Source organism: Plectropomus leopardus, chromosome 10 (genome assembly GCF_008729295.1).
Source record: "Plectropomus leopardus isolate mb chromosome 10, YSFRI_Pleo_2.0, whole genome shotgun sequence".
Classification (NCBI taxonomy): Eukaryota; Metazoa; Chordata; class Actinopteri; order Perciformes; family Serranidae; genus Plectropomus; species Plectropomus leopardus.
Window position 1 is genome coordinate 6,743,237 of NC_056472.1, and position 26,063 is coordinate 6,769,299.

At 40.3% G+C, this 26,063-nt stretch overlaps 2 protein-coding genes across 3 annotated transcripts in view; both read right to left on the reverse strand.

Annotated features, from left to right (window-relative positions):
* Positions 1 to 386: 386 nt before the first annotated feature.
* LOC121948753 (SPEG neighbor protein-like) lies at positions 387 to 1,771 on the reverse strand. Its single transcript, XM_042494203.1, has 4 exons — positions 1,665 to 1,771; positions 1,276 to 1,583; positions 790 to 931; positions 387 to 553 (listed from the first exon to the last, which is right to left on the reverse strand). The coding sequence occupies exons 1-4, from the start codon at positions 1,769 to 1,771 to the stop codon at positions 415 to 417; spliced, it is 696 nt and encodes a 231-aa protein (XP_042350137.1). The 3' UTR covers positions 387 to 414.
* A 1,596-nt stretch (positions 1,772 to 3,367) lies between these two features.
* The window catches only part of spegb (striated muscle enriched protein kinase b), a 45,894-nt gene continuing 23,198 nt past the window's right edge, over positions 3,368 to 26,063 (reverse strand). For both annotated transcript variants that reach the window (XM_042494392.1, XM_042494391.1), the window contains exons 11-41: positions 25,890 to 26,048; positions 24,634 to 24,823; positions 24,229 to 24,458; positions 23,239 to 23,358; positions 22,987 to 23,091; positions 22,431 to 22,637; positions 22,213 to 22,336; positions 21,516 to 21,688; positions 20,580 to 20,692; positions 20,289 to 20,457; positions 20,029 to 20,125; positions 19,632 to 19,832; positions 19,301 to 19,358; positions 19,110 to 19,187; positions 18,792 to 18,964; positions 18,357 to 18,383; positions 18,064 to 18,216; positions 17,680 to 17,722; positions 17,478 to 17,546; positions 14,623 to 17,362; positions 14,322 to 14,471; positions 13,726 to 13,842; positions 13,157 to 13,324; positions 12,860 to 12,982; positions 12,164 to 12,328; positions 10,767 to 11,583; positions 9,452 to 9,691; positions 9,074 to 9,297; positions 7,751 to 7,826; positions 6,731 to 6,880; positions 3,368 to 6,578 (exon numbers count right to left, since the gene is read on the reverse strand). In XM_042494392.1, coding sequence (XP_042350326.1) covers positions 6,323 to 6,578; positions 6,731 to 6,880; positions 7,751 to 7,826; positions 9,074 to 9,297; positions 9,452 to 9,691; positions 10,767 to 11,583; positions 12,164 to 12,328; positions 12,860 to 12,982; positions 13,157 to 13,324; positions 13,726 to 13,842; positions 14,322 to 14,471; positions 14,623 to 17,362; positions 17,478 to 17,546; positions 17,680 to 17,722; positions 18,064 to 18,216; positions 18,357 to 18,383; positions 18,792 to 18,964; positions 19,110 to 19,187; positions 19,301 to 19,358; positions 19,632 to 19,832; positions 20,029 to 20,125; positions 20,289 to 20,457; positions 20,580 to 20,692; positions 21,516 to 21,688; positions 22,213 to 22,336; positions 22,431 to 22,637; positions 22,987 to 23,091; positions 23,239 to 23,358; positions 24,229 to 24,458; positions 24,634 to 24,823; positions 25,890 to 26,048 — 7,715 coding nt within the window. In that variant the 3' untranslated portion in view covers positions 3,368 to 6,322. The remainder of the gene's footprint in view (positions 6,579 to 6,730; positions 6,881 to 7,750; positions 7,827 to 9,073; positions 9,298 to 9,451; positions 9,692 to 10,766; positions 11,584 to 12,163; positions 12,329 to 12,859; positions 12,983 to 13,156; positions 13,325 to 13,725; positions 13,843 to 14,321; positions 14,472 to 14,622; positions 17,363 to 17,477; positions 17,547 to 17,679; positions 17,723 to 18,063; positions 18,217 to 18,356; positions 18,384 to 18,791; positions 18,965 to 19,109; positions 19,188 to 19,300; positions 19,359 to 19,631; positions 19,833 to 20,028; positions 20,126 to 20,288; positions 20,458 to 20,579; positions 20,693 to 21,515; positions 21,689 to 22,212; positions 22,337 to 22,430; positions 22,638 to 22,986; positions 23,092 to 23,238; positions 23,359 to 24,228; positions 24,459 to 24,633; positions 24,824 to 25,889; positions 26,049 to 26,063) is intronic.

Consider the following 26,063-nt stretch of genomic DNA (forward strand, 5'->3'; position numbering starts at 1 on the left):
ATCAAGGATAAGTAGGGGAGAGTGGGGTCAATTGGGACATTTTTGCATCAACATGAAATAAGCTGCTATCACTCATAGACTACATAAACAGCAATGAAAATAATTTAATCCCTAAACAGATACATGTGTTTGTTCATAATTTATCATTTTTTTTACGCTGGGTTTTGCAAATCTAAGTCTTAGCTGTTATTATTAGCTGGGACAGGAGAAATAGTGCAAGTTAATGATTTATTACAGTTATAAAAACAACGCAAGCCTCTCACATATGCCCTTTAAGTAACCCTCTCATCTTAACACTACTCATTCATGATTTAATCAATAGCATGAAATACAGCACAGTTTATTGTCTACTGGATTGCACTTTAAGGGAACAGAGGCTCATCAGGTTGGTATTTGTGAAGTAGAGAGGTTGCATCAGAGGATGTCGACACGAGCGAAGGACTGGTCTGTGCCCAGATTGTTTTCCACAAACACCTCATACTTGCCAGCATCAGACAACTTTGCATTTTTGATGGTCAAGATAGTGTTGGTGTCTCCGACATCAAAGAATACCCTGAAAGACAATGGTGACCCTTATTTATTAATATTTTAGTTACATTTCCTGAGAATTAGAATCACAATCAGTACATTTGCAATTCATTTCTCTCTTGGAAGGTGTCCTGATAGCATTAGATTGGAGTCAATGCCAAGTCTACATGTACACAGATCTAAAAAAAAAACAAACATTGTAAACATATAGATAGAAATTATAAAGCATTCCTCCTAACTGAGTCTCTAAAGAGAGCCTACCTGTCATCTTCTTCAATGTCATCTCCATCTTTGAGCCAGGCAACATCTGGAGGAGGCTCCCCGCTTATTTCAGCCTTGAGGACAACTGTTGTCCCTCTCTTGGTCTTCATGTTGTCTGGACCTTTGGAAACCTTAGCAGGAACTGGGAAAGCAGGAGGCAAATACTCTGTCAGCCACATGATTTGTTAAGGATTGTATATTGCCTTAAAGGTAAAGTTGTGCTGCAGACATGAGCATTACTTGAGGAACAGACTATAATGAAGTCTTGGCCTCCAACATGTCTGAAGAGGTTTCTAACAGGAGCAAATTAACTGGCTCTGTCCAAAGGTAACAAAAGTGTATTCACAAAATGTTTGACAATTAAATTAAAGTACATTAAAAATTCAGAGTCCTCCAAACATGCCTAATGAACAAGACATAAATTCATGCATTACTGTAATGTACAGAAACAACGACTGCCAGCTAAAGCCAAAAATATGTGCACACCTTCAACGAGAATACACGCAGATCCATATGTCTGTCCGAATGGATTTTTAATGGAAACAGTGTACTTTCCCAGATCAGCCAGAACCCCATCTCGAACCACAAGTGCCACAAAATCCGGGTCTTCAAAAACATAGCGGTACTTGGGACCATCCTTCAGCTCTTTGCCGTCCTTGAACCAGACAATGAAAGGATCTGGAAAAGCGCTGACCCTGCATTCTAGCTTTGCAGCGCTGCCCTCAACAAGAACCACGTCTTTAAGCTCCTGCAGGATCTTGGGAGGGCCCTTTTCTCGAAGCTCTTTACGCGACCTATATGAGAAACACAGGAATATAAGATTCATGCTTTGACCTCTGCTGGAAGGGCAATGATGCCAACAGACATTGAATTACCTGTGGCCGCGGTATGAGGCTTGGATTCGGATAGCAGCCTCCTGGATCTGAGGATCGTTGATGTTCAGAGTGCACCCAGGAGGGGGTGCAGCCTTCGCTTTGGACATCTGCAATAGTTAAAGGAGGTTAGCACTGGATGGGTTAAAATGTATCAAATATCCAATTTGGCCCTTTTCACAGCAGACCTTTTGGCATGTCATTCCAAGAAAAGCATAATAATGTAACTGATGGCTCTGTTATACTCAGGCAGTCAAGTAAGCCATGACGACGTAAGAGCTCATTTATACTCCTGTTACATACGAAAATAGATACATCTGTTTCAAACATTGTAACTGTCACTGCCCTCATACTTCCATGTGTCCTTTGTGATGGCACAGATACAGACAATAGATGGCGAATTAGGGCAGAAGTATCAGAAGTATCACACAACAACAACAACAGAAAAAGGTGATGGTGGTGGAGAGGCAGCTTTGTAAACAGAGGTGGTTTGTGAGGCTGTTAAATACATTGTTACATGTGGATGGAGAATTCTTTTCACTGTTACTGATTCATTCTGTTTAACAATTTTTTAAAATATCTTTGTCGTCTCCTACGGTCAAATCTGGCGTGAACTACTGTCGGACTGTTCAGTTTTTATCTGTAAATGTAAGCTTTCCAAAAATGTGCACAAATTCGGACAAAATGAAGGCAGAGTACTGACAGAAGATTCCAATCACGTCCATGTAACTATCAGCATAAATGAGCCCTTATGGAGCCAACACGCAATAAGAGCCTGAAACTGAAGCAGCTAAATGGTATTCAGCCATCATTAATTTCAACAGAAAGTATATACTCTAACCACTAGAAAAGAAGAGTTAGGAGGAATTATGTTTTACAAATGAATTCATATGCATTACTTTCACATTTCTTACCTTGGAGATCCTCTTGAAACTGCACTCTACTTGAGATCCACTCCAGAGTCAGCAAACCTGGAACACTTGATGCTTTATATCTAGAGCTCCTCGAGGATCAAGGAGAACAGCTCGTCACCCAGACGTTCCCTTTCCTTCTTTGGATTGTGGAAATACTTGACATGACAAGAGGGATTGAGGATGCGCAGCAAATGTTGCAGAGATACTTTCCCATCCTTATAAAGCCTGTATATCAAGTACTCCTGAGAATCCTCGCAGCAATTAATAGTTTTGGTTGGGGTTGAAATGTGAGTCGTCCCTGATGAGATTACACAGATAATTGTTGGAAGGCATGGCTTCAGCCTGAACTGAGAACTTTCTATGACAGTATCATAAAACCATGTCATGACTGTGACCTTTCGTTAGAGTGGAATCACTTTTTTATGTTGTTTCTTTTGTGTTAATCAACTACAAGCACCACATATAGCCATTTTCCATCAAATTAGCTCTAGGTCATGATCAGGTTCAATTGAAAACTCTTAGCGCCTCGATGACATAAAGCAAACCAGCTGTGTTTTCAAAAGAGAGCAAACAACCGAAGTAAACACAAAACTAGATGGATGATTGCATTGATTACCTGCAAATTCTTGTTCCGTTCCTACAGATATTTGTTTTTACCCCAAAAACATGCATTGACAAGCACGAACCATCAATTACATTTTTTTTTTTTTAAATTCAGGAATAGTTCATAGTGAACTTTTCACACGTAGTTTAATGGTTTGTACAAACAAATTGCTCTATTGTATTCACATATTTGTAATATTTTCTTTATTGTTCATAGCCTTAACAGCTGTCATGCCTTTTTCCATGCCAGATTCAGAAATTTCACAAAATAAAAAGCAGCAGCTATAACAAACACAGTCACTCAATAAATAAACAAATTGCGAAACACACACAAAGCAGTCACATTCATATAATCAAAATAAAGAACTTGTCATTCATTGAACAAACTGTGTTCTCTGTGGGTCTAATATCCATCACGAGGCACTGCAACACATTCCACAACATACGGCATAGGATTGTAATACAAAATGTGGAGCAATAAACATGTTTTTTGTTTTTTTTTTCAAAACCCCGTTGTCTGCTTACAAATAATCTCATTTTATAGGTTAAAAGAACATAATATATTGCACAGACGTTTAGAATTGAATGCAAAGTTGCATTCTCATGCTGATCTTGCATGTTTTCATTCAGGTTTAAAACTCCCTCTTCTTTTCTGCATAGGAAATTGACGGAGGCAAAAAGACCGAGCTGCAGAAAAGGGCAGTATTTATCTAGCCATAGCATTAGAATATATAGAACTAGTAAAATAATTTCATATAATCACCAACGATCTGTCAGTCAATACACAGATCAGAACAACTTTTGCTGAATGTGACGCAGCTTTATCATCGTTAAAAGAATCATCACTGTCTGATTGCGAGTCGTCGATGCTCTTCTTTCACATGAACACAATCCGTCACAGAAATTACATGTTGCGTGTTAAGTGTGCAAATCTGTACTCAATAAACACGTGTGAAAGCAAAGTCAAAAAAATCATAAGTCTGACATTTGTGCAAATGTTTCACATGCTGGTCTTAAAACTGAATTTGCCCTCATGAGGCAGAGAAATATCAAAGAAAATACCAGAAAATAAAAGATCGATTGAATAATGCCTCACTGATTGATGATCGATGTAACGTTTAAGCAAATGTGCTGGTACTGACGCCCGAGGATGCACTTCAAAAACAAATATTTAGGTTTAACCATCTTTTCTCTGAGGTGAGACTGAATAACAGATTTGGAGACAGACATTAAACACTGAGTCATTACCTACTTTCAGTCCAACTGAGGGACAAACAATGTTGTCCTTGAAGAGGATAAGTTCCATGTTTTGAGGGACTAAAATCAGAGGGAAAAAATAGATTAAATGTTTAATTGACCTTATTTGTAATAGTTTGATAAACCAGGCATGTATCCTCTCATTTACATTCTCTTCATGATCTTCTTTTTCTCTTTGTTATATTATGTATTTATCAGGAGATACATAAATCACTATATCATATATGGTATGGAATAAGAGAGGCTGTCTCTTATAAATTAACTGAATATATCCTGGGGCTAAAATTTTATGTATTAAATTTATGTCTTGATTAATTTATACAGTGTACGCTTGTATGGGCTGGAAACCAAATGGGTGTATGATGCTTAATTAAGGGAATAAATAAATAATAACTTAGAATTATAACCATTTTAAATGTTACATAAATGTATTTGTAAAAAAAAAAAAAAATCAGCCTTTTAAAAACTAATTTATAAAAACCAAATTACTCTTTTCAAAGCAGTAGCTGTTAGCAATTAAAAATTACAGCAAAAAAAAAAAGAGAACTAAAACACTCAACAATGTCTTTATAAACATCCTTTCTCAGTTTTTTTAATGCTGACTAATGCTTACTGGTTAAGGGCACTTGGAGGCACCCCAGTATCACCAGTGGGTTTCTAAAGCGATTCAGTTTACCACTAACCCCCTGAATAATCTTACATTTAATAATGAGCTCAGGAAAAGTGCTGTATGCACATCCTGAGAATACATTGACTGACTCAGCAAACTTGTAAACTTCATTTCAGTAAACTCTGCATGGCTAATCACACTGGATCCTTTACACTGGGCTGAGTGGAAGAGCTTAGTTGAACTGGAAGCCAATGTGCTGGTTGGTAGCTTACTTGTGGTGAAGGGACTGTCAGCTGCCGAGCACCAACACAGTGACAGTCCTGCATGGAGCCACTTCTATCACTTGGAGCAAAAATGACGATCGCGTGATGAATTCCAAAACAAAATTCAGATTTTAACAATGAGCTAATCCTCTTAAGTAACATTAGGGAAGAATTTTGTGCTGATTTTAAGAGTGCTTTTCTAATAGCCCTTGTAGAGAATCTTTCAATGTATCCTCTGATCTCAATAGACACTTCAAAAACTCACAAAAAAAGTAACTGGAACTGCTACACTCTTGACAATCACTTAGATGCTACAGCAGTATAAAACTCAGGAACTGTAGCATTAATAACACAGCTCTAATTAAAGTTGGTGAATGGAGAGCACTACTCCTGGCTCGCAACCACGGAAACAGAATTAGACATCATAGAGTGAACTTCTGGTCAGAAACATTTGGATATGAGACTATAGACGGATGCAGCTGAGTTGTTACTATGGAAAGGCATCAATTGTTTTTTCTTGTTTTGAAATTGTGCTAAGTATTCGTTATTTTGGAATCTCGTGAGTAACGCTTTCATGGTGGGTTACTACAAAGTATCAATATGCATTCCCTCTAATCATTGTAGAGTTGACAGTAAGAAAAGAAGTCTGTTATCCAAAATGTTTGCGAAGTTACAAACCTTGAGGTACTCACTTGACGACAACATCCCGCCTTACATGAACAAGGTCCACCATAGAAAAAAAATACAGTCAGGCTCTTGTAACTTTGTAAAAGTTCCCTTAAGAGTGAAAACTTTCTTTTAGATTCTCTTTAAGAACCAGAAAAGAAAAAGAAAAAACAGACGTCTCTGTAGATCACAGCCACTGCTGGTTTCTTGAGTTTCTTCTTCCGACCAAGTTCAACAACTCAAACCTGAAGTGACCACCCCACCTCAGGGCCCAAAGTCTTGTCTCGCTCTGAGGATGCCCCCCCAACCCCCCTGAAGTCCTGACAACTGCTGTTTGGAAGCCTGTTTTCACTGGGTGACAGGTGTGGTGGGTGACGTTGGCACATTTGGCGTGGCGGGGCTGGTGGGGGTTTGTGGTGAGCTCTGGTAGGACCGTAGGAGGACTTTGTGCTTGGTGGCCACCTCCTCTCGCCTGCGCTGCTGGTCGGCCAAGAATTCCTTGAGACGGGTGGTTGTAAAGGTGAGAGTCTGCCTGCGGAGGCGCATCAGGTAGGCATCCTGAAGCCAGGAGTTATTATAGCAGTCCTTAATGGAGGGACGGGCCCTGTATGTTAGAGATATTAGAGACATTTGAAAAACAAAGTAGGCCACATACAATATTTTCTAAAACTTGCTACTCCGTGTAGTAAAATGACATCTCAGCAGAAAGCAAACAGACATGTTAGGAATTAAAAAAGGGACTCGTGTTCAGCTTACCAAGGGTAGCTACAGAGGATCTTTTTAAGAAACAGAGAGGCACTTTGGGACACATTCTGGTAGAGTTTAGAGAGGTCAAACTTTGCCGCCTGGATCCTGGCTTCAGTCTCCTGCGGATCATTTTCAAGGAAAGGCGACCTGCCACTCAACCTGCAAAATAAAAAGTAGTTTTCACACTCGCGTATCAAGAATACACAAGTGGAAATAACCATTTTTTTGCTTTAACTTATCATTATAAAGTAAATGTTTATTGAACAAAGTAATATCTGTAGATTAATAACACCAAATGCGTTTAGATTGGTTCCCTATAATCCTCACTTTCACTGTGCAGTTCTGTCTGCCACCAGGTACCATCTCCCAGGAAAATGAAGGCTCGATTTTTGTCACAAATTAGGTGCATCAACTATTGCATAACTAAAACAAGGAAATTTAGTTAAAGGAAAAGTTATTACAGCACTTAAATTTTGCATTGGTGCCTAACAAAACCACCTCTGCAGAAAGGAATGAGGCTGGAACGATAAATTACAATATAAGCCATCATATCTTAGTGGTTTCACTTTGGACTGAAAAAAAACCACAAATTACATGGTGTTGACTGATATTTTTTATCTGAATGTGTGTGTTAGTTTTCCTTGTTCTCCTCAAATTCTTGCAGCTTTTTGTACCTTGTACCTTGAAGTTGAGATGAGGACATTGTGTTGATAATGTTTGTTTCTCTCGTTGCGCAGCTGAACTGTCATCTGAATAATTTCTTACTAATGGCTCCGCCAGCTCCACCGGGGGGTTGAAAAGGTTTTTCTTGGTTCAACTTTAATTAGGTCAATTTTGAATTTAATCAATATCACAAAACAACAAGATGACTGTACAATGTAAAAGCACAGTGCATGGAAAGACCTGATATCTGAAATGTAAATGCAGCAGGCAATCTTTCAATCACAGGCCTCGTTTGACATAGATAACACTATTACATTTCTATTTAAAGAGAGCTTACTGGGCGGAAGCTGTGAAAGCAGAACTCACATGATGAAAGTCAGGACGCCCACGCTCCAGATGTCAGCTGGAGGACCCACAACATCCCCTTTCAACATCTCTGGAGCTGCAAGAAGAACAGTATTCTTTATTTTACACACAACTTCAATTACATTTGCAAACAGTCTTTGTACCTCACAGAGTACAGTTTATAACGCGATGCCTGTAATTCTGCACCTGTAATAACTTAATATTGTTTATAGCTTTTTAAAATATGTGAATGCTGAGGCTTAGTCAGTTTATAATTCTCCTGTGTTTTCATAGCTGGTACACACCCACTCAGAATACAGTTATATAAACCGTACACATCAACAGTAATGCCAGAAGATCTGTATCAATAGAGTAAATCAACAAACAATCTTTCATTCATACGCTTTTGGAATTACATGTGTCATCAAAGGTGTTTCTCATTTTCTTCCTAAAGATTATATAATGCACATATAAAGGTGCAAAAAGTTATGTTTTTACTACCCCAGTGCACAAAATGACTAACAAATCCTGAGCAAAATTTCTGAATGGGGGCAGTAACAGTAGCGTATAACACTGTGGCAAACAAAATCAGAACTCCGTACAAGACACAGAAAATTAATGCTCTGCAATAAGGTGGTTAGCTTAATCTGTTAATAGTTATGCCTGTTAAGTCCTGTTTGCAGCTGTGTCAGGGAGAGACACTACATAGTACTTAAAATGTCCTCATTTTCATATGTTGTCCTCACAGTCACTAATAGCTGATGGATGTGGTTGTGTAAAACTGAGCATGCGGCATGATCTAATCGTCATGCTGCAACTGCTTAATGTTCCCAAATTCATTCATTGTTTACAATGCCAATTAGCATTAGACCAGCAGAAAGAAAACAACAGAGTAATTACCAAAGTGGATAATGCTGCTATGGTTAATGCGTGAGCCAACAACTTCATCCAGCAGACACAAAGTTCAATATTTACTATCCTCTCAACTCTGATTTGGTCTCTACCACCTCCTAAACTATATATCTGGTTCACTAGCTGCTAAATGCTCCACTATGATCACCAGCCAGTAGCTGACTTTGTTTGTCATACATTTGGTGCTGTGCAGGAAGTGTGCAGTTGGTTTATTATAATGAAAAAAGCTGCCTGCTGTGATGGGAAAGGTGCTGATGAGAGCAGTGAGACTGACTCACAACAGTAAAGCTGTGGGCCATAAACCAATGAGCTGAAAGATGCAAATAAGGTCCTTAGAGTGAAGAAAATTAGGGTGTAATTTGATCTATTGTTAACATAAAAACATTGACTAAAGCAGCTTCAATTTTACACTCTTAGTGGTCTTCGTCTTACACATGTACTCCAGTGTTCCTATGGGAGGGCTGAACTGCTTGAGGAAGAGAGGGTTATAAGTCTGAGCACTGCCAAAGTCGATGATCTTGATGACGTTCATGTAAGTGATGATGACGTTCTCTGGCTTGATGTCCAGGTGGAGGATGCGTCTCGTGTGGAGGTAGTCCAGACCCTGGAGGATCTGCATGATATAGGTGACCACGTCATCCTCTGAGTAACGGAACCTGACAAACACCAGAAAACAACTTGTCAGAGGGAGAATATTTTGAGGCTCATTAATGCATTTCTACGTCAATTCTGCTTATTTATTATGAATGAAAAACCAGGTAATGACTTCACATCAGAAAATCAAACTGAACAAAGCTGCGGTGGCTTCACCTGTCTATGAGGCTGAAGAGCAGCTCCTTTCCACTGCAGTACTCAGAGATCAGCACCAGGTAGCGGGGTGTGACATAAGCTTCATGCAGAGCCATGATCCTGTCGTGATGAAGTGACTTGAGGATGTCATATTCCTGCAACACCACCTGCTTGTTGTCGGCCTCATATGGAACAATCTTAGCCATGAAGAGGTTGCCTGTGGCGTTTTCCCGGCACTCACGGATCACACCAAAACGCCCCCTGTGTGATAAAGAATAAGTCAATAGTATGTCCCTTAACTTTTGGTAAAAAAATCCAAATGAAACATATTCATAATGCAAACATTTTAAAACAGTTTACCCTTTGCCCTTTGAAATGAGTGAGTACTAATTTTGAGGGGCAAAAAGTGAACAAACTTCAACATGTTTTACTTTTACTTTTCAATGGAGAACTAAGCAGAACATGCTATCAAACTGTTAACTGCTCCAAAGGTTTATACACTTTTTTTGTCAGTTTATGTTTTCTTTACCTCCTGATGATTTATATTTGTTTTATTAGCAAAAGCTGAGCTGTGCTCTAAAAGAGAGCCACTTGGCACTAACTGTTTTTTTTATTGGTCACTTGTAGGCAGTGGAACAAGCTGTAAACAAAGTAAGTATTATTGGAGTTGTGTCTCTAGCCACCTAACGAATGTCAGTCCAGTATACACTAGCTCTGTTTTCATACCAACTCCTGATGCTCATTAGTTAGCGTACAATCAGTTTGTAGAGCTTTTTTGCTAAAAACTTTGGTGTTTTCACCTGAGTCACACACTAGCACAGAAACAAAAACAAAAACAAAAGCAGCAAGGTAAAATGACTGTTTTTGTCAATGGAGTCTGGTTTTGGAGGGAGCATAGATAATTTTCACTTTTAGTTGAGTTCCCTGTTGTAGATGGTTGTCTGTTTGGGAAGTACAGAGTGTACGAGTGAACGAATAAGACTTAAACTATACTGCATGAGATGTGTGAGTTTGTAAATGGATGCTTTGAAGTAGTTTTGATGATGTTAAACGCATCATCTATGACTTCAATTTATCAAGGCTTTTCTCTAAATTTTGTATTCTCTATCAAGGTAGAGGCATGTGAGACAAACAAAGTTTTCTTCATAAATTCACGTAACACAGTGTGTAATTTATATAGAAATGGTCATTTGGGCAGTAAAGTATTCTTATAATCTATACGTATCAAAAGTTTATTTTCAAGGTACAATTTGCTGTGAGCTCACCTTTAAGTTCGTGTCTCTATATCTCTCTCTAAATATCAATATTACAGTCAGGTTTTGTCAGTAGTCACTACCTTGCTTTCTCATCCATGAAGGTGTAAGGCTTCTGTGGGACTCCCTGGCGCAAAGATCCCTCTCCAGGCTTGCCCAACGGCGTCCTGCGTCCCGAAGGTGTGGCCCGTCCTGATGGCGTGATCCGCCCAGATGGGGTACCGCGGCTGTCTCCTCCCTGCATCAGTGGTGTCAGACTCTGCACCACCACCACAGGTGGCGAGACGGGTAGCGAGACAGGCACGGGTGGTGAGACGGTCACAGGAGTGACTGAAAGTGTGGTAGTTGTTGGGGTGGAACTGGGTTGAGAAGGTGGAGCAGCATGAGCGCTCACAGCTGGCACGTACATGGGAAGAGAGGAAATAGGTTTCCCAATGGCAGGCCCAGGTGGTGGTACAGGAGAAGGGGATTGGGTGGTTGTGGGTCCCACATTTACAGGACTCTTAGGTTTGGGAGGGACAACAGGGGGCGGTGCGAGTTTGGTCTGGGGTTTGCTCACACTGATGCTAATGGTGGTCTTAGCTTTGGCTGGCGTGGTTTGGGCAGCTGTGGGGGTCTGAACAGGAGCTTGTTCTGAGGGAGCTGTACTGATGGGCGGAGTAACAGCAGGAAGGCTAGCATCAACCTGCACAGCGGGTTTAATGGTGACTGGAGAAGCAGATTTAGCCACCGATGGGGCAGGAGCTGACGTTGAGGGAGGGGCGGGTGTTAGTGTTGTGGATTTACTAGGAGCCGGTTTAATGGGAGGCACTTTCATGGATGACATCATCACCACAGGGGGAGGAGGAGAAGTTGCAGGAACAGTCTTGACCACCACTGTAGAACTGGATTTAGCTGGTTCTAATTAAAGACAAGGAGAGAGAGGATGACAACACATGCATTGTGATGATCTACAGCTCAGACTTATTTTGCAACACACCGTCCAATGAGCTTGAATCATTTTTAATGTATGTTTGCTTGGGCCCACTCCATCAAGTTTGAGTTTGATTCTTCTGGCATTGTGACATAAAAGAGTGATTTCTCAGTTTGAATATAATGACCTGTTGTCAAGCGTTTGTTAAGCGCTGCGCCAGAACCAGTGAGGAGTAAAAACAACAAAGGCAAGCCCTGTAGACAGGAAAGACACTGCTATCAAGGCTGTTATAAATCAACATGTCTTCACCACACATCAGTGTGGACTTAAACTTACATTAGATTCAGGTCTATACTAGATTTTACTGATTGGTTGGGGAATACTGACTCCCCTTCCCCCACCAAATTTGGGCAGACTGGAGATTATGTCAGACTGAAGATGGAGATGGAGTGTAAAGACTTAACTCTGTCTGATATCAGGTAAGGACAGACATGAATGAGTTCACTCAGAGCAACTTAATGTTCATCAAACAGCCTTCTCTAAAGTAAACACAAAGGTCTCACATACCTGACACATCCAGGCTTACTACTTCAGAGAGGTTGCTGTAGGGGCCTTGGCCAGCTTTATTGACACATGCCACCCTGAACCTGAAGGAGCCCCCTGCTGGCAAGTCCACCACATTGTAATAACAGTCTGCCACGCCTGTAGCCACGATCAGCCAGTTGGTCTCACCTGGGGAGTAAAAATAACATCAGTGCATCCATGTTCTTTGAAGAGACAGTTTTTTTAGTGGATTTACATCACACTTGCCATTTTTCTACATCAAATACACAAACACACCTTGTTTTGTTATTTATAAGTCTCACTTCTCGTGTGTTGATGAATCATTATTGTATTGCCATTTTCATTCTTATAAATGGTGGCTCATATGTGGCAAGCCACTTTGTTGTATTTATGGTTCAGGTTTTTACAACTAATCTGTTCTCAACATATAGTTCACTCCTTTACCTTTACTACTGTATGCCACAGCCTACATGGTGCTACTGATTTGCAGTAAATGTATGTTGTTTAATATCGTGGCTGATGAGATTAGGTGTGTTTCATGGTTGTTTTGGGAAAAAAACAATAATTCCTGGTAAACTCTCCTCAATACTCTGACTTCATTATGTCTTGGATCTATTAAAACTTATGAAATAGATAACATTTGTGGACATCTCATTTAAAATGGAATAAAAAATGTAAACAATGCCATTAGACACTAACCCTCTGCTCTCCTCTCCAGAGAGTATGTGCACGGGGCCATAGTGTCTGAGGGCCTCCACAGTACCAGGGCTGTGTTGTTGTACTTCTGAGGTATTTCAGGGGTCCCAGGACGATTAGGTAAACCTGTAAAACAAATATATCGGTATGGAAAACATATCACTTGCCCCCCAGCTTCTTTCCAGGCTCTCTCTGGTCTATTCATCAACCATATTTATTTATATATAGAACCTAAAGAACTAACTGGGTTTACTGCTCCTCACAGACAGACTTAAAAGTGATGAATGTCTCAGTTCTTACGAGCAAGAGATATTGTGCAAGAGCTGGACACAGTGGCCAGGGGGTTTGTAGCGACACATTCATAGACTCCTGCATCCTTCTTGGTGGTCTGCATGATCATCAGTAGCTGCCGGCCATCAGGGCAGGCAATCATGTTCATCCTGGCATCAATCTCCAGGGGCTTCTTATCTGAGGAAACATGCAATAACAATGGTCTTTTACAGAATTATGAGATATAATGAAGACGGAATTTTATTATAAATGAAAACAATGAAAAGTGACAAAAAATATTATGATAGAAATTATAAAGCACTTATCAGAAGGTAATCACACACATAACTGCTGGTTACTCCATTTCTAGAGTAATGAGGAATTTGTTTATTTATTTGCAATGTATGCAACCTCTGTTGCATGGTGCATGGTACCATATGTTCATATGTAGCAATATGCAGTGCAAGCCATCATGGCTTTGCACTCATGCACCCAAGAATAATTATGCAAATTACTGTAGCAAGTGAAGTGATTCTGACCGTCCATCTGTGAGACCATCACTTAAGTAACACTGCCTTGTTTACATCAGAGATCTTTACCCTTCATCCAGGTGATGTGTGGGTGGGGGCTCCCTGCTGGCAGACAGCTGAGTGTGACTGGATCCCCCTCCAGCAGGACATGATCTCTCAGTTTGATGTGGAATACTGGAGGGAAATCTGTAAGCAAAAGACACGAAGCCAATAGTTAATAATGTTCTTATTGTTATATGATATAATGCTTACAGTCATTAATATAATGTATATTGATGAGCGAAATTAAAAAGTAGGATTTACTTTACCCACTGACAGTTAAGACCACCAGCATAGGAGTCAATGCATAATTTCTGTCCAAGGATAAGCTAGAAACATATGTGTTTGTGTTCTTCCCACAATTGTACATATATTATATGATAACATGATCAGCATGTCAGCACCTCCAATTTTGCAACCTCAGGGTGATGACAAGAGCAACAGTTTCCACTCTTTCTACTAAGCTAAGGTAACTGGCTGCTTCCTCTAGCCTTATATTTAATGGACAGATATACATGAGTGGTCTTCCCATCTGACGTTTGGGTAGAAAGGAATACCTTCCAAAATCTCAAACTTTTGACACAGTAAAATCAAAATCTGTTCATGCATAGTCTTGTGTGACTTACCAGAAGCCAGTTTGGAGTACTGGCGTGTGCGTAGGGAACTATTTTCTCTAGAGATTGCTGATGGTATGTCAGGCTGTGATACTGTTTTGTCACGCCTCCCTCTAGTTAGGCCCCATCGATCCCAGCGGGATCTGCGCTCAGCCTCCGCAACTTTACAGAAAAGCAAAACAAAAACAAAAAAAATAAAAACAATCAATCCATGAATCAATCATTATGCATTTAGGAAAGTACAACTGATAAAACTTTAGTTAAATGTGGAGTAAAAATATTTCAATAAGATGCTTAAGTAATGGCTTCATACCCTTTGTTGTTTCTGACTTTAGGCTGGACATAGAGTCTAGGGACTCCGATGAGGCACCATTACTGGCCTGAGATGCCAACTGGTTCTGAGGAACACTGGGAACCTTCGTGGCACGGCTCTCTGATGTTGCACGACGAAGCATGGAAAGAATGGGTGTCCTCTTGGTTTCCTTGTCCTCTGATGCTCTCCTTTCCTCTGAGTAGCTGCGAATTCTTGTGGAGATCCCAGCCACTGTTGATTCAATCTTTCTGCGCATTGCCAAGACTGGTGATTCATTAGCTTTCTTAAGCTCCTTTTCATCTTGTTCTACCACCGTATTATCTCCACCATCCATGCGCGTCATCTCAACCTCCTTCTTGTCCTGTGACCCTCTGCGGCCGATAGTCCAAGAAAGCCTACGTCTTGAAGCGATGGAATCTTCCTCTTTGGTTGTTTCGTCCTTGCGCTCAGTTGACGGCGTTCTCTTCAGGCGCATAGAGAGCCTCCTCATAAAGCCTTGGTCCTTTTGAGCTTCGCGAAGGTCCTGAACTGACTTGGACTTCTCCTCAAGTCTCCTTTGTGCTAATTCCAAAGGTGCACCAATTGGCCCAGGTCTGTATATCTCTTCACCCGACTCTGTGGAGTCTGATGAGGTTGCTTGTGATTTGTCCTCATTCTTTGACCGTGACAGAAATTTCAGACTTCTTGTTAGGGAAGATTCCCGTTTTTTGAAGCGGGCCTCAAAGACTTCTTCAGAGGTAATGTCCTCAAAGTCATGTCCTGCTGAGAGCTCTTGTTGGGATGAGGAATGTGCAATAGTCTTTGGCGGACTAGGTTCTTTTGTCATCATTTCTGGTGACGCTACCCTGGAATATACAGCAGGGTGCTCAGTGGTTGAGATGATGGCTGGCTGTGGTGCACCAGGTAAAGCAGCGGTCATGCTGGCAGGTGAAGGTGTGGGTGCAACTGTTTCAGTTGGCACAGAGGATGATGAGGTGGCTGGAACAACAACAGGTGTAGAGGGGCCTAAAGGTTGTTCATTGGGAGGCTGAATTGCAGGGACCATGATGGTCTGCATTATACTTGCATAAGCTGAAGTCCTTCCATCTGGAAGAACAACTCGAGCAGGAGGCGAGGGTGTTACATAAGTTGACACAACATTTGCTGATGGATGGGAATATTCTTGTGTTGGTCTCACCATAACTGAGCTTGTGGTTATGATCATATCAGAAGATTTAGCAGGTACTTCTTCCTCAACCATTTCTTCGGAAACATCTACATCTTCTTTAGCACTTGAGTCAGCGATTCTTTCCTCTCCTTCTTTGATACTCTCTTCTTCTTCTTCTTCTTGCTCATTTCCTCCTTCTTCCTCCATCTTCTCCTCTAGTTTAGAGCTTTGGACCACAGGGGGTGGTGTGGGAATTCTCTGGCCCGTATACTCAGACTCAATCATTGGTTCTTCTGATATGCTCATGTCCTTCTCTGAGAAACCACTTGTGCTCGATCTCTCATCAAAATTACTATCTGTAGTCAGCCCATCCATCTTTTCGTTCATAGTGTCATCAGGTTTTATCTCTCTTTCCATTAATGATTCCTCGCTTTCTGTTTTGGTTGGACTTTCCTGCATAACAGACTCTGGTGTCGGTGGTTTTGGTGAAGGTTCCCTGGGAGTCACTGGACGAGAGTCTAGCTTGATTTGCTCAGTGAGAGCTGACATAGATATAGCCTCCTTGAGCCTTCTCTCTTCTACCTGTGCAACAGGAATCTCCAAAGGAGCTCCTGACCGGCGGTGTAATGCTATGGGTTCTGAATCACCTTGACTAAAAGAAGCAGTTTTGCGCAAGACTTTGGGTTTGGGAACTTCCTCTGTAGCACAATCGCTGGATGCAGCTCTGATTAGTGGTGGTGGGCCCAAACGAGCAGTGCGAGGGTAGCGATCTGAGGATATTGCACGTTTTTCATCTCCCATTCCCAATGTTTCCAATAGAGGTCCTCTCAGTCCGCTCATCTTGTTGTCCACCGAGCCACCACGAAGCAGTCGCTGTCTCATCAGTTCAAGTTTAAGAGCATAGTCTTCTTGACTCATCTTGGCAGTTCCTGGGCTGGTGCTTCTTCTTGGTAGCTCCATAGAGACAGCCTTCTTCAGAACTCTTCTTCCATCCTCTTGGTTTCCTTCTCCAGCTGCTTCCTCAGGTGTAATGCGGAGCAGCAAAGCGCTGTCAGCTGAGCCTCCGCGTCTTAGTTCACCTCTTCGTCGTCCACCCTCTGGTTTGTCTGACTCCATGCTTGAACCTCTTCGCAGGGGTTTTCTAGTCAGCTGTGACTTTTGTGGTAATTCTGCAAGTGACTCTTCATCTGAGGAACCCCTGTCATTGTCCTGTGACGACCTTTTCCGCAGGCGGCCTTTGCCTGTTGATTCGACTCCTTCTTTGTCCATTTCTGTCGAGTCACACTCCATTGCCTCAGGGGCTTGATCAGGAGACCCAGACCATTTACTGGATCCTTCCTGCTTTCCTATTTCCTGCTCATTGCTTTGTATGTCATTAAGTGACATCCTTGATCCAGAAAACTCCATGTTAAGTGGCATTGGGATAAATGGCAATTCATCAATGTCTTCATCAGAGTCTGAAGATGATGATGGCAAAGGTGAGCCTTCTTTAAGGTGCCTGGGAACTGCAATGGAGATATGGCTGGAGGAATCATTCAACAGCTCTGGGATTGACCTCAAGACCATTTTTGATTTATAGCTGATTAGTGAACGCTGTAAAATAGAAATATGATAGCATAAAAAAAAGATGCAACCATTGAATGCCTTATAAGCATTTGGGGAGTAATGCAATAAAGTAAACCAAAATAGGAAATAAAATAAGCCTCACCTGCCATTTCCTGCGTGACACAAACTTCTTCAGGGCCTCTGTACTTATGGCCTTCCCCTTGCTAAGTGTCTGTACAATAAATAGACATTCAATGTAATGAAAAAGTTGTGAAAAGGGCCTCGCTCACCATCTTCAAGAATAAATTACTGCAGAAAGAGGTTGCGGGTGATAAACTCTGTCATGTGAAGTGGCCTTGTCTTACCTTGAACCAAGGGTGTCGGAGGCATTCTTTAGTATCAGGTCTCCTACAGGAAAATGAGGCATATTTCAGTTCTCTAGATTTATATACATTTGTTTTATTGTCTAGCTTGGTAAAGTGTGGTCTCTTAGCTATCCTATGTGACAAGGACCGAAGGGAGACTTTGAGTGTTAAAGACAGGAGCAAGAAAATAATTGAATATAAAAAAAACAAATGTTCATCTGTTAAGCAACTATTATTAGAAAAAAATAATTAACATGAGGGACTTTGTCTTCTTAATCACCTTATAGGGAACAATTTCTAAATGCAGTTACAGAATGGTGAATAAATAAATAAATAATAGACATAAAACACATCTTGATAAAGAGATCCAGTAATTTTACTCACAGTCTGTCTGCTACAAGCAGCTTTATGATGAATCCTTTAGCCTCTCTGCAAAGGTCAGCAAACATGCTCTCCTCAAAAGCTACATTATAGTTCCTGATGTTCAGTAGAGAGCTGCGGTCGTTCTCTCCAGCAAATGGAGAAACTCCAGTCAAACTGGAAACAGAAACAAACATTTTTAATAATCACCTATGGATAATCCTGAACAGGCAAACATATCAAAAACTAACACTGATATTCATCATCCTGAAATACATTTAATAACATAGAAAATAAAAGATAAAAATTTTACTCACCACAGGTATGCGATAACTCCGACTGACCTAGGAAAATACAGAAGAGAATTAAAAAAAGGTAGTGTGTTGTGGTTTTGGCAAAAAAAGTTTAATTGATCACATATTAAGGCTGAATATTTGAATGGTTTTAATACTGCTGTGCTTTTTGTGTTCTTTCTTATTGTTAATGTTTACTGCAGTTATTCTGCTGTTTTCTGCTTCTAACCAAGAACATTGTAATGTATAACCTTGTTACATTTATCTTTTTAATACAATTTTTAAATTTAAATCGTATGCCCTTAATGACAATTTTTTCCTCTGGTACCAACAATGTTATCGAAAATGGATATTTTTTAGTGTATTGTAACAAAGTTAGAAATTCCAGTATTGTGACAACAATAGTGTGTTAAGATAGAACAACAAATAGTTTTGTTATAAATTAAACTGATACTCTACCAGATGTCTGTTGCTTTTGACACAGGGGTCTGATTGACAATTTCTGGAGCTACAAATTCTGGTGTGCCATATTTGCAGTACTGAGTGTCATCGGGTGTGATCTGCACCGCATTGCCAAGGTCACAGATTCGGATCTGATCGCTGTGGGAGTCTGCCATGAGGACGTTATCAGGCTAAGGAAAAAAAAAATTATTTTATCTTGTTCTGCCATCAGAATACATATTTTATGGTGATTTGGTATATGTAACAACAACAACGTTTTTATTTCCAAAGGAAGACAATGAAAGTGCAGGAGAGTGAGGATCCACGAGCATCTACCTTAATGTCCAGGTGTATGATGTTTAGATGATGAAGGTAGTCCACACCCTCAAGCACTTGTCTTATACATGAACGTACCTAGGGTCCCAAAACACAAACATATCCATGCAGTTGTCATTTATGAGACAAATAAATTATATTAAATCGCAATAACATTTGTTCAGTCACAAAAGTCACAAAACAGGACTTACATCAGACTCCATTACTGTAGATTTTCGTGTGAATCTGTCGAGCAGCTCCTCATGGCATCTTTGAACATTAATTAAGGCTATTCTTTCTGGACCTTAAGATGAAGTGTTAAAAAAGTGCTAATTATAATACATTTACAGTTAGTATGCAAGCACACAGGTTGATTTCCATTTTAACAAGACAAGTTTTTTCATAGAAATTTTTCCAGAACAACACAACGCTACATAAAGGAAAGAGACCTAAACACTTTATTCATCATTTCACTTCCTTTTCAAGGCTAATTGTTTATTCTGCATGAAAATACTTTGTGTGATGGCTGCATAAGAAGGATACAATTCAGTGATGATGATGACTGCATTCTTTTTCTCAAAGGCATCCTGAAAATAAAGGATTCTCTCATGGTCCAGCTTGGAAAGCAGGTTCATCTCTCTGAGAGCAGACGCCTTCTTTTTGGCTCGTGTGGAGATAAACTTTGCAGCATACTCCACTTTGCCAACCTTTTGGGTCACACGTTTCACATAGGAAAATGCACCTCTGGAGGAAAAAATCAGGAGGAAAAATTAGTTCATAGCTACTTAACTGATATAAGTAATAATTCCAAATATAGACGCAACAAGACATGAAAAAACACAGCCTCATTTTGTACATAAAAAAACTGATTCAAGTGCAGACAGTGGATTTCCTGTATTATATTGCATCAAAGTATGGAATTTCAAAAGTAATGTCCAACCTTCCAATTTCCTTGTGGATGTCATAGTTGTCAGTCAGTCTGCGCATTTTCCTGAGAATAGTCTCCTCGTCATCCATTGGATCCTCTTTACGTTTAGCTACAGTAGTGAGCAAAGGTTAATTAGAAATGGGCATATGTACAGCTAAATCCAAATAAATACAAGCTACAATGGTCATGTTAGTTCCTTCATTTAGCTTGTTAGCTGTGCAGTAAGGGGACTGACAGATATTTTTTATGGCTCTGAGAGATTGACCTCATACCGTCATGAATGGTGAGTTCAGCTTTACAGGACACAGATCCTGCCAAGTTCCTGGCAGTGCAGGTGTAAACCCCGGAGTCTTCAGGACGAGCATTTAGGACGACCAGGGAACATTCGTTATCATCGTACACAAATGTGTAATGACAGCTCTCTGACAGCAGGATATCATTCTGAAAGCAAACAGTAAATGATTTGTAAATTTACTTTTGAAGAAATTATTCTGCTGTGTAATTCAGTTTATCTCGGTAACTACTTATTTAACTACTTTTGACAGCTAAAAAGTGAAAAAAACCTTGAGCCAGAGGATGTCAGGAATGGGCTTGCCCTCCACAACCACAGCAAAACGAGGGGTCTCTCCAGCGCAAACATCCAGGTCCTCCATGATAGTTTCAAATGTTGGTGGAGCTGTGAACAGAGTTGCAAAGGTGAAATACCAAGTTAGCTTTAGATAGATAAATGCAAAGATGGATAGTAGAACTGTAGTGCTTTGTGTATTTTTCCGGTGCACAAAGCCACACTCAAGAAAGACGATATGAAGACTGACACTAGTAATACGAAACACGAGTTCACAAGTTTCACCCACAAACTGTTTGCCATACACCATTAACAGCATATCGAAGGTTAGCACAAAAGGCGTATTGCTGAAGTTCAAAGACCCGCCCGCAGGTTTCTGGTCAACTACAACGGCAATGGAGCCAAAGTTGTATTTAAGGCGAGGACGAGATGTTGCTGTGCTGGTATTGCCCATTCTAGCTCACTGAATTAGTTTACTGGGACACTTAATGAAACTAAGCTATCATTAATATTAATAAATCAACCTATGCTTTTTGTACTATGACGTCCCAAAATGTGAAAAAGGTCCATTGTAATTGTAATTTTTTTTCTTCTATTTATTTTGCATTTTTATTCAAATTTAACAATAGAAGTCATTCAGTTTTATAGCATGTTCTAAGATTTTGCCTTGTGGGACATTGAGATCAGTGCTCGTAAAAAAAAATAGCTTACCAAAGCTGCCAGCGCATAAAATGCTACCTCAATGCCTCGCAAAAGGAATGTGTCTGTCTTTGACACTTGCACTACTGAGAAAAAAATTTTAAAAAATTAAAAAGTATCCTCTTTTTTTTTGAGTGGGTGGGTGGGGAGAATCCTAAATAGGGGTATGAAACAAACCATGAATTTTGCGTACCATTACACCCCTAACAGATAGACAAATCAGTCTACCACCTACCTGCCATCTCTACGTTGAAGGTGCAGGTGTCGCTGCCATACTTGTTGGAAGCCACAAACATCATCTCGCCGATGTCAGCACTCTTCACTTTAAGCAGCTTCAGCGTGTGCTGGTCATCATCTGGCATTGTCATCTCGTACAGGCCTGGCTTGCTGGAGAGGACCACCCCCCTCCTGTGAAAAAGTGTTTGTTTTGTAAACCAGGATTCATATGATGCAGGCAAGAGAGCCGGTGTGGTGAATGTTTGGCTCTTGCTTTAGTGTAAGTCAGGGCACAATATATGAATCTCTTCGTTGCTATGGAATCTTTGAAAATCAATTTAAGTGAGAAAACTGCCTGCATGCTTTGTCATGCTGTATTTATGTCTGTCACTCACATACGCTAACTATCCTGTAATACACTGGGTCCACAAGGTGGCAACCTTTCCCCCAGAAACTGCTTGACTTGGATGAATTCAAATCATATGATGACAACATGGATGTTACACTGAAAACTACAATGGCAGTGTTGTTCTAAAACTATGGCTATACAAGTTTTACACATTTTTTCTTTGTTCAATAAGATTAAAATACAATTACAATTGACTTTATATAACTATAATGTATATGTATCAAGGAAAGCTGCAAGCTCAATCATGTAAAAATAAAGCAAAGAAAAAGAAATAGAAATAGAAACTTGATAGAAGAGTGACAGATACCTCTTCCAGATGACTGTAGTGTTGACATGATTGAGGGTGATGGTGATGGTGACTGACTGGTTTTCCATCACATATACAATTTCTGGCTTATCAATAATCACTGGAGCCTCCTGAAGATAGGGACCTAGAATTACATCAGAACAGACACATGGGTAATATTTAATAAACCGTTAATGCACACTGATGGATGGATGGTTGCTCTAGAAAGCTGAATGTACCTCGGTCCAGGAGCTGCACTGTGTCGGTGGTAAGTGAGGGCTTGCTGAAGGCTTTTGAGGTGATGGTCAGCACCCTGAAAGCATAGCGCACACCTTTGGAGAGGGTGGTGATGGTGTAGGTGGTTTCTTTCAGGCCAGAAGCTATGATGGTCCATTGGATGGAGCCCAGGGCTTGTTGTTGGATAGCATACATCAGGGAGCTGGGATCTGAAAAGAAAAGGTGTTTCATGTAAAATGCTACGCCACAATTTGAAGCAACTTTTTTCCCCCCCACAAAAATACGATAATTTTGTTACTCAAGGAAGCATGGCATTTTGCTATTTTTAATGTTAAATGCAGGTAGCACACACAAGATAAAATACTGTGTCAACTGTCTCAGTATGTATATCAGTCTTTCATTTTACTCTGTATTAAAGATCTTTATATATTTACTCCATGTTAAAATGCACAGTGTTGAATATGTTAGCTTTAATGTCATCAGGATAGATTTTTTAGGAATATAATTTATTTATTTCAGATAATGAACAAAATAATTATGAATATATTTTTTGTGTACCAATGGAAGGGTCCAGCCTCCTTGGTTTCTTCCAGCTTAAGATGATGGTTTTGCCAGTGATGGATTCTATCACCGGAGTCCCATCCGGAGGGTCAGGGAGGATATCTGAAAATGATGACAGTGGAATGAGAGGTTCATAAATGCTTCTGATATGCCTTTCTCCAAACAATTCTGTTTGTACAAGCAGTTCTTGTCTGAGGCCCATTGTGTTGCTATTGAGGTGCATGCCAAAAAAAGAGGAGTGAAAATTACCTGTGACATAAAGATGAGCATAGCAAGTGGCCTTGCCAATTTTGTTAGAGATGACACTCTTGTACACACCACCATGTGCATGGCACACAGAGCGGATGACCAGGCTGTGGACGTCACGATCTACAAGGGGAAGTAAAGGTCTGTTACCTTTGTGCAACTTAGCTTGCTGTGACAATGTCAAATTGAATGCAGTCCCCAGTTATGAAACACTTTGACCACGACCTTTACTAACTTTGATCAAGTGGTTGTAGTTGCCTAAATCTAACCAGGCCTTAACCATACATATTTAAAAAAAAAAACAAAAAAAACTTATATGAACATATTATGTAACTGCAATAACAAAATATATCTAAATATATATCTGTTTAACAAAATATATATTTAATCATGGATTCAATCGAGCACATACTCTGTTTTTATAAATTATCATTTTCTTTGTGTCCCAAAAGTGAAAATAAAAGGACTGCTTATTGTCCCTGAGATTATTTGCTCAAATCAAATGGGATCAAGTCACTGACGGAATGGTAACAAAAATACAGGACTTTCCTCGGGTACTTTCCCAGGAGACTGATGTGTAGGACCATGTGACCTTTGAGTGAACCTGTAAGTCATGAGTCTTGAGTCATCATGTTTTTTTTCCTAAACCTAACCACAGTGACTTTACTTGCCAAACTTTTAATTATGTAACTTTATGGTAAGGAAGTAAAGTAATTCTTGGGGCGCTAATTTGTAGTGTTGGTCTGAACGTTATACATTACATACTGCCTTAAAAGGTTTTAATTAATGCAAGGCTATTCTCCATTGACTTTATTAAATGATTTTTTGTTCATGTAGTTGCTCAAGTCCTTTTTTTATTTTGATTAAAATATTCATTTCACTTTAGCTTTCAATAAAAATGCTGAAATCAGTTGCCCAGAGTGAAATTGCTCTGTAAAGGTCGAAGTAATTCGATACACCTGAGTGAATGTTAGTCCATTTTGAAACACCTACACTGTGTCATCTTTCTGTCCTCGGTGCTCTCAATCCTTTTGCCGTTGTGGAACCAGACAATGGTGGGGTATGGCAAACCGGCCACTTTACATTTGAGCACAGCCTCCTTTCCCTCGATCACATCCAGGTCATAAAGGGGTTTGATGAAGTCAGGCATGGTGAAACGCTCCACCTCGTTCTCTGGGACCTCTGGCTCCTCTGGGATCGATGGCATCTTCTCCAGTTTAGCCCTAAAAGGAAGGGAGGTCCGGGAACAGAAGGATGGAGAGAGTGGCACACAGGATATGTGGATTATTCCCCTGTGTCTGTTAGTGCATAAAGTAACACTTTATAATCTATAATCTAGAAACGTCCATGAACACGCAAGCACTATGTCCTAACATCCAAAGAGGAATATGGTCTTACATCTGTGAGGAGATGGCTGGTCGTGGTTCTTGTATGTAAAGTTCGGCAGAGCTCTCTGCATCACCGTGAGTGTTACGGGCCGAGATGGTGTAAAAACCCTCATCCTCATTAGTCACATGAGAAATGATGAGAGAGTGGCGGCCGCCCTCCTGAAGAATTCGAATGTCCTCACTTTCTGTGAGTGGATGGTCTAAAAAGAAAAAAGAGGTTTTATTTTTATTTATTTAATTTTTATACATGGCTTTAGTTATAAAGTGTGTTATACATCATAAAATAAAAAGCAAAGCTCAGGGAGGGCAAGAAATATCAAGAAAAATGTAAGAATACTAATACTAACAATTTCACAAAGGCTTGGATGTGAAAGGGAAAGTTTGGACTTTTTGAAGTGGGGCTGTGTGGGGTACCTCTCCATAATCAGTGTATTACCTACAGCAGATGGCAGTCGGCACAGCCCCAGTTTGGAGAGGTGGTAGGAGTTCCAACACAGAAGCTAAGCTTAACTGCTGTGGATGGGGGCAGCAGCAAAACTTATTTTAGCCACCCAAAAAAAGGTTCCATCTAAATAAATCTATATCAGTTTAAGTGTCTGTCATATTGAGAGTCCGTTCATGGCTTTATCTTTCCGTCAGAAAGCCCATTCTGACAGGGAAGCCTTTAACGACTTCAATTCCCCATCTATGATCTCGTCCAGATTATCTTGAGAAAAGAGTAGTTTAACATCACTGAAGACAGGAGCTGCTGGTCTTGTTCTGCCATTATTATTTAGTTTGTGCCTTGATTGTTTAAGTTTTTTGTTTTTGTGTCACTTTGGTGAATCTGAACTAACCCTTTAAAATGCCAAAGTCACACAGTGACACAGACTAAGGCAGCAATAGACCTGCAGCTCCTGTGTTTAGCGATATTAAAATATTGTTCTTCTCAATGGAGTCTGGCTTTGATGAGAGCGATATAACGGCTTCACTTCCCTGACAACAAGGTTAAGTGGTGAAAATATTCTAAATATAGCAAACTATATTGATATTGATTTTTAGATGAGATTTATTTAGGTGCCCCAGTCCACAGCAGTACTTTGCTCAGCTTCTGTGTCAGACTCCAGCCTGCCTCTCCACACTGTGGGTGTGCTGACTGTCATCTGTTGTATGTGATACACTGACTTTGGATAAGTACCTTATACAACCCCACATAAAAACATCCCAACTATACCTTTAAAGTTAAGATGTTCTGTGATGTTCTGGGTGCAAGGAGTACAATCCTACCAAAGTGACTCCAAATGACCCTTGGAGATGGCGTCCCACTGACTTTGCAGTCAAATCGAGCGTTACGCCCCTCTATAACTTCTAGAACGTCCAGCTTGCGAGTGAAGAGAGGTTCAATTGAAGGGATGACTTTGAGTCTCCCACATGAAGTCAATTCCTCTGAAAGGTAAAAAC